General features: G+C 38.6%; 1 protein-coding gene across 1 annotated transcript; it reads left to right on the top strand.

Annotated features, from left to right (window-relative positions):
• Positions 1-1,385: 1,385 nt before the first annotated feature.
• On the top strand, positions 1,386-10,643 carry ctbs (chitobiase, di-N-acetyl-). Its single transcript, XM_057842302.1, has 7 exons — positions 1,386-1,550; positions 4,660-4,798; positions 7,046-7,254; positions 7,315-7,486; positions 7,566-7,663; positions 7,836-7,997; positions 10,053-10,643. The coding sequence occupies exons 1-7, from the start codon at positions 1,434-1,436 to the stop codon at positions 10,248-10,250; spliced, it is 1,095 nt and encodes a 364-aa protein (XP_057698285.1). The 5' UTR covers positions 1,386-1,433; the 3' UTR covers positions 10,251-10,643.
• Positions 10,644-11,483: the final 840 nt, after the last annotated feature.

The raw sequence follows: 11,483 nt of genomic DNA on the forward strand, positions 1-11,483 counted from the left end.
AAGGTGAAGCGAAACTGGACCCTGCAACATGACAATGACCCAAAACATACCAGTAAATTCACCAAGGACTGGCTGAAAAGGAAGAAATTGAGAGTCTTGGAATGTCCGAGTCATAGCCCAGATCTTAATCCCATTGTTATGCTGTGGAGTGACTTCAAACGGGTTGTACATGAAACCCCTCAAACATCTCACAGCTGAAAGTATTCTGCGTTGAGAAGTGGGGCAAACTTTCTTCAGACCGATGTCAAAGACTGGTAGATGACTACAAAAAGCGTCTAACTGAAGTTATTTCAGCCAAAGGGGCCAACACTAGCTATTAGGTGGTAGGGTGTCCTACTCAGATAGCTGACCGATGTTGAAAAGATGTTGGATCAACATTTCGCTGTCGATCTTATACCGTTGAATCAACGTCACTTTTGCACACTCAATTAATGTTGTTTCAACTTTAAAATCCTTACGTCATTTCGATTATCAATAATATTGGAACAATGCTGAATCAATGTTGTTTTCGACCAAAATGCTAGCTCATCCATAATTCAATGACTTTTCAATCATATTCCCTGGTGAATCATAAATCAACTATTTGTCAACATTAGTTCATCTACTATAAAACAATGTTAACCCAACCATTGCCTGACATACAATAGAACGACGATGTTTCAACGTCACTTGACGTAGAAAATTTCTATGTCAACCATACTGATGATTTTGATGGAAAATCAACGTTTAGTCAATGTCGGTCTAATATCTGGGTAACTTTTTCCTCAGTTAGAAGATGCATTTTTGTTTATATATTACATACATAATGAGTAAAACAATGATAATGTTTGTTGTTTGCCTGCAATTAAATCACTTTCTTTTCCAGAGATAAAGAAAAACAAGACCAGACATTGATATGTGAACATTTATTAATAAAGAACTGAATATATAATAAGGTGTCCTAATTGTTTCACATGATTGTAAATAACTTTAAATAAAATGAGAGAATTAATCAATTTTGTGGGGAAAATGTATAAAAAGAAATAAATAAAAAAGAATTTGAAATGGCAAAAAAGGTACTCGTGGTAAAAATTATTTAAATAATTCTAAATAAAATAAGATAAAAAAAATAAATAAAACATTTAAAAAAGATAATAATTAAGATAATAACCTAAACTTTGCCCAAACACCGGCTAGTACTGTATTTTGTCAATTAAATTTCACAACATATTTCAGAACTTTCCACACTCAGAACTGGTCGCTCATGCAAAAAGACACCTATTCACACGATGATGGTTGCACATAACGAATATTCTAATAACGTATTAATAAACTGGGTTAGTATACTTCCCCATCAGGTCCGTGCGTCAATTGAAGTTTGTCCCACATCAGTCACCGTAGAGCCCGAAAACTTCCGAGTATGTTTCGGTATCCATCGGAAATCCAGATTTAAAATGTCACCCTATTTACTTTGGTTTTTAACGTCGTTAATTCCGGCTAATTGGGCCGTCTCCTGTCCGTGTGAGAGAGATGATTTATGCAATCAAATACGCGACGAAAGGGATTTCGAGGTACGGGTGCTCGACCATCAAAAACTCCTAAAACAAGTTTGGTGATATCAGCAATTCAGAGATAATCTATGCTAATACCATACCGTTATTACAGTTGGTTGCTTTACAGGATTAAGATTCATTTTATTGTGAAGTTTCTTTCGAATAAAGCTTTGAAACCGAGTTTTATTTGTTTATATTTAAAGGGAGCTTTGTTCCTCTTTTTCACTGTGATTTCAAATTATTTTTTCTCAAATCAAAAAAATTGATCAAAGTGGACCAGATAAATGATTATTCATTTCTAAGGGAATATACTATTTAACCATTTTATGTTGTACAATTTTTCAAATGTATATATCATTGCACGATATGTTTTACATATGGGTGGAAAAAATCAGGAAGTCCAAAAAGAAGAAAGTACAATGCAGCATTTAACAGTCCTTTACTTTTCGGTTAGTCATAGACAAGGGTGTAGGTTTGGTCTCAACATTGGTAGGGATGGTATAGCAGCATAACCTGCATGTACATTTTTGGACATTAGGACAATAGGACATTAATAAAACCAAAAAGAGTGGGTGAATGGGCGTCAGGGCTACATTTCCCATGAATATGAACGTAATTAATTCATAGGCTAAATGATCAATGCAAAATACATTTGTATTGATTTATACTAACTTTCATATGTAATGGTTCAGGTGATACACCGTTCGATTCAAACCATTGTTTTCAAAAACTACTGAAGAAACAGTTTGAAAACTCCAAGAATTAATGGATTTAATTAGCAAATGTATATTTCAATATTTGTTTGTAACTTGTTATATTAAAATACACAATAAATACAAACTTACAATAATCTCTTAACTAGCCAGGAATGCAAAAAATGATTGAAAATTTGTCGGAAGACCACTCAACATTGTTGAAAAATAAATATAACATATGTATAATATATATGTATATATATAGAAATTAAATATAACTGGAAAAAACCCTCTTAGTCAGGGAATAAAAAAAATGAATAAAAATTGAGCCTTCCTTCAAGTTAAACACTAATGCTTTTATCCACAACACAGCCAAACTCACCAAAAAATGAAAGCTCCTTTGGGCTGCTTTAAAACCACATAAATAAAATACAAATGAAAATATGGGAGAATGGTATAAACCTCGGTTCACTACATTCCTCACAGTTTAATTAACGTTAACAGTAGAAAACACATAAAGGAGGACACTTCTCTTTAAGCAGCTTCCTAGTCAAATTTTGCAGATCAGCAAATTCCACATTTTAATGTTACGCTAACGCTGATACAGATTGGACTTTCAGTAGCAAAATTAGTGGTGTCTCCACAACATTGACGTCTTTTTACATTACTTACAGTGGCTGCAGCTGCTGCTGGCCGAAAAAAAAAACCAAACACAAAAAACTTCTAATATCCCTCCTTTTCGGGGCGGAGGAGGCAGCATGGGGCTGTGAGTGCATGTGTGTGTGTGGGGGGGTCAAGTCATCAGCCAATCAAACGTACATTTGAGGGGGGAAATATGGACTGGCACATTCAGCATTGAAAAGGGGAAAACAATTCACTTAATACTGGTAGGGTCACTTGTATCCTTACAACATATGGGTCGTCAATCTAAATGACCTATACAACTGAAGTCATTAAATAATGCTAATAAAGTTGCTTAAAAGTTGGTCGGGACAGTTTGAGCGTCCTGAATAGTTGCTAGTGTTATGCCCCTACTGTCCCTCTGTGAACCTACCCCCTTGGTAATGGATGGGACACATTCCACATTTCCTACAAACTGAGGCTCTCAATTCTTGCTTCCCCAGCATCTTTCAGACAGTATTGGCTCATAGACTTCATAATGTATTGATGGGACACTGGGCTGATTCATAGGGGGCCTACCTCCGTCAAAGCTGACTGAGTGGAAACACAGACAAAGAGCTTTTTCCGTTGAAAATTCTTTCGAATAACTGCCTAAAACCCTGAATTCTTTGTAAATACGGACATAAAACGGTCTCGATCTTGGTTGAATGCAAAAAAAAAAACGTGCAGGTAGCATTTATTTTACGTAAATATTGTGAACTACGAGGCTAGTCAGTAAGGAAATTAGCGGCCGCCATATGTAAACAAAGAGCTTTTTCTGTTGAAAATTCTTGTGAAGAAATGCTTAAATCCCTGAATTCTTGGACGTAATGGACGCAAAACAGTCTCAATTCTTGGTTAAAAGCAAAAAAATCGTGCAGGTAGCATTTATTTTATGTAAATACTGCAAAGTATAATGCCAATGCTGTAGCGGCTAATTTCTCCCACTGATTTTTTTCACAACATGTCAAAATGCATGCATGGTACGAAAAACATAATCGTTACCTTGAATCCTCAAACAAATCACTCCTGAGACAATCCTTCCCGTTTGTAAGCAGTACGGCTTTCGTACTTTTTCAACCTAAATCCAGCTTTTGATCGCTGAATGTGACTGACTGCTAATAAATGAAGCGGAGTGTTGGGCAGCCCCCTTCGGGAACACGTGACGCAGTGAATGGGGAATGTGTGATGCCAATGCATTATGAAGTCTATGATTGGCTAAACTGAAAAAAGTCAACAATTAAAGATCAATCTTAAACTAAATGTTATTGTATTGAATTCACAAAATACTTTCAATTGGAATAAATACTACAGTCTCCCACACAAAAATAAAATGTAAACCCATGGATCCATTTTTTTTGCAGAGTTTTTTTGGGGTCTCAATTGAGCTGAGCTTATTCTATCTGATTTGGGGGTGGGCGGCATTTACGTTTACACCCACTGAAGAGTCTTCAATGAACCAAACAAGCATTTTTTTCGAGGGACTGGTAGGATTCTCTTTTTTTCACGTTTACCCAAAAGATCTCATAATATTGAATAAGAAAGTCAGTCCAAATTTAGGACTAGTGAGTTTTTTAAAAATAATAAATTGGAATTGAAACCTTATTTTATTTGTTGGTTAGATGTCTTGTGTATACTGTGCAAAAAGCAAACATTAACAAAACAGTCAAAGCATGTCCCGTTTGCTGAATCACTTTACATAAATTAGTAAGATTGGGATTGTTATTGGATTGAAAAAGATGTGAGGATAGTTGTGCTGTGTGTGATCTCAGGTGTTTGTGTTCGACGTGGGTGGGAAGAAATGGAAGTCGTACAACTGGAGTGTGGTGACCACGGTGGCCACATTTGGAAAATACGACGCAGAACTTATGTGTCATGCTCATGCTGAAGGAGCACGGGTTGTACTCAAAGGTATGGTTAGGATTTTTTCATCTCCTGACGCAAATGTGTTTTAAGAAAATGTTCAATCACGATTTATCAATGAAAATGTATCTAACTCACAAAGTTCGATTCCACCTGCTCTTGACCTGCTACAACGATTCGGCAGATTCTCAGGTTACAAGCTCAATCTCCATAAGAGTGAATTGATGCCTTTAGATGTTCACAAATTTGAAATTGGTGATGTCAGCCTGCCTTTTAAAGTGAATACTAGTAGCTTTAATTACTTGGGAATATCGGTAACCAAGCAATATAAGGCACTCCGTGAGCATAATTTTGACAGGCTTTTGGTCAGGACTAAGACTGACCTGGCTAATTGGTCACTGCTGCATACCTCACTAGCAGCACGCGTTAATGCTGTCAAGATGACGGTATTGCCCAGATATTTATACTTGTTTCAATGTTTGCCTATTTTCATTCCTGTTTCATATTTTAAAAAATTGGATTCAATTATTTCTTCTTATATATGGAATAATAAACAGCCACGTTTACGTAAAGAATTCCTGCAAGGGGCTAAAAGCGACGGCGGTTTGGCTCTTCCTAATTTTCAGTTGTATTACTGGGCCGCAAATCTAAATTGTATGGCATATTGGTTATATTACCATCTTAAGGAGAATGGTCCCGCTTGGGTGCAGATGGAAGCTTGTGCATGTCTCCCAAATTCATTAGCCGCCTTGTGTGGTGCGCCACTGCCCTTGAAAGTTGGGGTATCAGGAAATAACCCAGTTTTATCTCACTCCCTTCGGATACTATCTCAATTTAGGAAAAAAAATGGTGTAGTTGGTACTTGTCTTTTTAGCCCAGTGGCATCGAATCATTTTTTGGTCCCCTCAACAGTCGATAAAGCCTTTCATTTGTGGTCCAGCCTGGGTCTTACACGTTTAAATGACCTTTTTGTGGATGATATTTTTGCCTCTTTCGCACAGCTAGTCCAAAGATTTAATATTCCTAACTCTCATCATTTTAGATATCTGCAACTTAGAAGCTTCGTTAAGAGTATTATATCGCTTTTCCCAAATAAACCTCCTACAACAGTTTTAGATGATGTTATGTCTTTAGATCCGACAGAGAAAGGGGGAATTAAGCGCATTTTTAATCTAATTTCTAATAAGGTAGCTCCGTCCTTATCCAGAATCAAAGACCTGTGGGCACGGGATCTTCAAACACCAATCGGAGAGGGACTGTGGTCTAAGGTTTTGGGTAGGGTACATAATTCATCTATGTGCGCTCGTCATGTTCTGATTCAATTTAAGGTAGTACACCGGGTACACTATTCTAAGGTAAGATTGTCCAGAATCTTTCCAGAAATCAGCCCTTTGTGTGATAGGTGCAAGCTGGCGGATGCAACACTGATCCATATGTTTTGGTTATGTCCCAGCTTAGAAATATTTTGGAAGGGTATTTTTGAAGCCCTCTCCCTCGTGTTAGGGGTCGGAATCACTCCTGATCCTATAATATCAATATTTGGAGTTTTACCGGAGGGTCTGTGGCTGCCTACTTGGGGGTGTAGGGTTATTGCTTTTACCACCCTTTTGGCGCGACGTTTAGTTCTTTTGAGGTGGAAGGAGGCTGCCCCACCCACAACTTCGCATTGGATAAGGGATGTGCTGATGAATCTTAGGCTCGAGAAAATCAGATATATTCTTCGCGGTTCTGAAAAGAAATTTTATAATACATGGGGACCTTTTCTTTCATTCTTTGACAACACCACTACACAAGTGCAGGAATGACATATGCACTGTTATATTGCTAATTTAGCCATGGGGGATGGGCAACGGTACGGTCGCTTTCCATGCTGCTCCTATTTGGTGGGACATTTGAATGTATTGCACTGTATTTTTATTCCGTAACCACTATGTATCGAAGTGATGGCACGGAAGAACTTTCTATGACTCTCTGGACATTTACGATTAGACATAGACTTCATGGTTGTTTGTGTTGGATAACTTAGAGTGAAACAATTTTTTTTTTTTTTTTTTTTTTTTTTTAAATTTATTTATTATTATTATTATTTTGTTTAGTTTGGGAGGGGTGTTCTGTATTTTTTTTTTTAACACCAATAAAAAGAAATTTGAAAGAAAATGTATTTTTTTTTTCCAACTCTAAATCAGATGTTACCAATTCAGAACAGTGGCTCTTGTCAGGTTTTAACATTTTTTCAATGTAAATCCAAACTTTAAGCATGTGTTGAAGAGCTCATTTGTATGTCTTTCATGCAAGGCGATGTTCACCTCGCTTACATTGTGGACCAAAACAACAGGACAGATTGGATAACGGAGAAAGTCAACCTCGCCAAAAGTCAGTTCATGGATGGGATCAACATCGACATTGAACAAGCAGTCGAAGAAGGCTCGCCTGAGTACTTTGCCCTAACAGATCTGGTCAAAGAGACTACACAGGCTTTCCACAGGGAGATCCCTGGTTCTCAGGTGACCATGTTACTGTGTGACCACAACAAACCTCCCTGGTGAACCAATCCCATTTTTCAGGTGTCCTTCGATGTCGCCTGGTCACCCAAATGTATCGACAAACGTTGCTATGACTACGTTAGCATTGCCGACTCCTGCGATTTGCTGTTTGTGATGTCCTACGATGAGCAGAGTCAGATACTAGGGGACTGTATTGCCATGGCTAATGCCCCCGTCACTCAAACGCTTAATGGTTTGTGGCCCACTTGTGTGCCAGGGTTGAAGTAACCAATTATTGATGTTCTGTTTGGTCTCTGTCTTTTACTATCCAGCTTATGACCAGTATTTGAATTTAAAGATAGCTCCAAAGAAGTTAGTGATGGGTGTTCCATGGTATGGCTATGACTACCCATGTCTCAACCTTTCACAGGTAGGATATTAATATCTAGTAATACCTCCACCATCACTGGTGCTGGGTTTGCAGTCCAACTATGTTGCACTATATTGTTTTGTTACTGTATTTTTTAGGGGTGTTGTATTCACATGGTTTTGCTAAAGACTGCCCTTTTTTCAAGTGCATTATTATACTGTATCTCTACCAGGATGGCATCTGCTCTATTGCCAAAGTGCCATTCCGTGGCACGCCGTGTAGTGATGCTGCTGGAAAACAGCAAGCGTACAGCTGGATCATGAAGCAGGTCAATGGCTCATTGACCGGCCGCCTGTGGGACAGCAAGCAGCAGGCGCCGTACTTCAATTACGAGGTATGTATTGGCCCTGCCCGGCTGCCTCAACTTGGAACCTACAGGCAACCATAACTCCACAAATATTGTAATCAATTGGCAATGAGACAAAAGAATTTGAAATAGGGTTCTGTGGATTGATGCGTATACAGTACATCCCCAAATGTCATGGTGAGACATCCAGAAATGACAAAGGACTAGCAATTAGAATTCCACAATTAATTGATATAATTAATAAACCTTGAGATTATCTGGCTCCGAAGATCGATACTTTCCTACAATTTACCCACCAAATTTCATTGTGATCCATCCTCCCAAAACGGAGGAGTAGGAATTTTTGTTAGTACCATCCCAAGAAGAACAAAAATAACAACAACAAAGTAGCCAAGAATGTGAGACCTTCCTCTGGGCGGCCAAAAAATCATAACCTATTGACATTTGGGAGTTTCCTCCCCCAACTAGAAGTCTGTTGTTGTCCCAGTACTGACCTGTAAGAGGCAGCATGGCCACAGGTTATTGTCATTTGGGTCAAGTGTGTGCTAGAGCCAGCTGGCTTGGGTTGAGAGATGGGGCACATCTTGGCTAATTGCCAGTCGATAGCAGAACATATAAATGGACAATCATTCACACTCAAATTTGTACCTAAGGACTATTTGGAGTTTTTAATAAAGTATGCAATCAAAATCTATTTTTTTTTCACTGTTATATGCATGGACAGGACTCAAGACTCTCAAGACTATACAGATTATATATAACCTATATGAACCTTTTGGAATATCTCACATTTCTGCATCAAATCACCATCAAATGTGATCTGATCTCTGTCGAAATCACATGGATGAAAAAAAAGTGTCTACTTTAACTAAAACCACCCAAACATTTATAGGTTTTAATATTTTAATGAGGATAGTATGCAAACAATGACAGAAGGGGGAAAAATAAGTACGTGAACCATCACATTTAATATATTGTAGTCCCACCTTTGGCAGCAATAACTTCAACCAGACACTTCCTGTAGCTGCAAATAAGTCTGGCACATCGATCAGGACTAATCTTGGTCCATTCTTCTCTACAAAACTGCTGTAGTTCAGTCAGATTCCTGGGATGTCTGGCATGAATCGCCGTCATTAGGTCATACCATAGCATCTCAATGGGGTTCAAGTCTGGACTTTGACTTGGCCACTCCAGAATCTGTATTTTGTTCTTCTGAAACCATTCTGAAGTTGATTTACTTCTGTGTTTTGGATCATTGTCTTGTTGCAGCATCAATCTTCTTTTTACCTTCAACTGTCTGACAGACAGCCTCAGGTTTTCCTGCAAAACATTCTGATTAACTTTTGAATTCATTCTTCCATTAATAATTGCAATTTGTCCAGGCCCTGATGTAGCAAAACAGCCCCAAATCATGATGCTCCCTTCACCACACGTCACAGTGGGGATGAGTTGTTGATGTTGGTGAGCTGTTCCATTTTTCCTCCACTCATAACGTTGTGTGTTACTCTAAAACAATTCAACTTTGGTTTCATCAGTCCACAAAAAAAAATGCCAAAACTTCTGTGCGGTGTCCAAATGCCTTTTTGTGAACATTGAAAGAGAAACAATGTTTTTTTGACAGAAGTGGCTGCCTCCGTGGAGTCCTCCCATGAACCTATAAATATTTGGGTAGTTTTAGTTAAAGCAGACACTGCATTTTCATCTGTGTGATTTTGACAAAGACCAGATCACATTTGATGGTGATTTAATACAGAAATGTGAGAAATTCCAAAAGGTACAGATACTTTTTCATACCACTAACTAATGTAGCTTATGTTTCTTATTTTGGCCTAACAGTACAATACTTGGTTATCTGTACTTCAAAACTTGACAGTAAGATCGAACATGTCAACATCAAATGATAACTGTTTTCATAAAGAATTTGATTGTGAAATATCCCTTTTATCAATGCATAGAAAAGATTATTGTGCAAGATAATATTTCAGATACTTCCAATAAAGCTTCCCATGACCTGTATTAAAATTAATCACAACTTTCTACCCTTATTTTTCAGTCAAGCATCTGTGTTTTTTTCCCCAATAGGATGCTGACGGACAAATTCACCAGGTTTGGTATGATGATCCAGAGAGTGTTTGCCAAAAGACAGACTATGTGAAATCTAAAGGTTTGAGGGGAGTGGGCATGTGGAACGGCAACATTTTAAACTACAGCGACGATCCGGTTGCCAAGCAGCAGACCACAATGATGTGGAACGCTCTATTTGGATGCGATCTGGCCTGAATTTTACTGGCTCCAGACATTTACAGCGGCTAAATTGTTGTTGCTAAGCCAACATGCCCTTTTGTGGCCCTAAGACATTGGCAGGTCACAGAGGCATACTTGCACTTCAAGCTTTCATTGCTACCCTTCAATAGAGTTTGGTCTTAGGCATTGTGCTGGGTGGATGAAGGAACCCCTGTGATTCTCTTTTGTTTTTGTGCTTTATATATACGATAAAAGTATGAATAAATGCTGCTAATATGTTGTCATATTTTAACTTAATTTTTGCCAATAAAATGTCTAAGTATGCTGAACATGCTGAATTCTGTTTGTCTAATGCATGCGTATATACAGTGGGGAGAACAAGTATTTGATACACTGCTGATTTGCTGGTTTTCCTACTTGCAAAGCATGTAGAGGTCTGTAATTTGTATCTTAAGTTCTCTTCAACTGTGAGGTACAGAATCTAATACAAAAAAACAGAAAATCACGGTGTATGGTTTTTAAATAATAAATTTGCATTTAATTGCATGAAATAAGTATTTGATACATCACAAAAATCGAACTTAATATTTGGTACAGAAACCTTTGTTTGCTATTACAGATACCAAACGTTTCCTGTAGTCCTTGACAAGGTTTGCACACAATGCAGCAGGGATTTTGGCCCACTCCTCCATGCAGATCTTCTCAAGAGCCTTCGGGTTTTGGGGCTGCTGCCGGGCAACACGGACTTTCAACTCCCTCCATAGACTTTCTATCGGGTTCAGATCTGGTGACTGGCTAGGCCACTCCAGGACCTTAAGATGTTTCTTACGGAGCCACTCTTTAGTTGCCTTGGCTGTGTGCTTTGGGTCGTTGTCATGCTGGAAGACCCAGCCACGACCAATCTTCAGGGCTCTCACTGAAGGAAGGAGGTTGTCAGCCAAGATCTGGCGATACATATCCCCATCCATCCTCCCCTCAATACGGTGCAGTCGTCCTGTACACTTGGCAGAGAAGCAGCCCCCAAAAATGATGTTTCCTCCTCCATGTTTCACGGTTGGGATGGTGTGCTTGGGGTTGTACTCATCCTTCTTTTTCCTCTAAACACGACGAGCCGAGTTTAGACCAAAAAGTTCAATTTTGGTCTCATCCGACCACATGACCTTCTCCCATTGCTCCTCTGGATCATCCAGATGGTCATTGGCAAACTTCAAGACGTGTCTGGAAATGCACTGGCTTCAGCAGCGGGACCTTGCGTGCGCTGTAGGATTT

The sequence above is a fragment of the Corythoichthys intestinalis genome, chromosome 7 (genome assembly GCF_030265065.1).
Source record: "Corythoichthys intestinalis isolate RoL2023-P3 chromosome 7, ASM3026506v1, whole genome shotgun sequence".
In the NCBI taxonomy this organism is placed as follows: Eukaryota; Metazoa; Chordata; class Actinopteri; order Syngnathiformes; family Syngnathidae; genus Corythoichthys; species Corythoichthys intestinalis.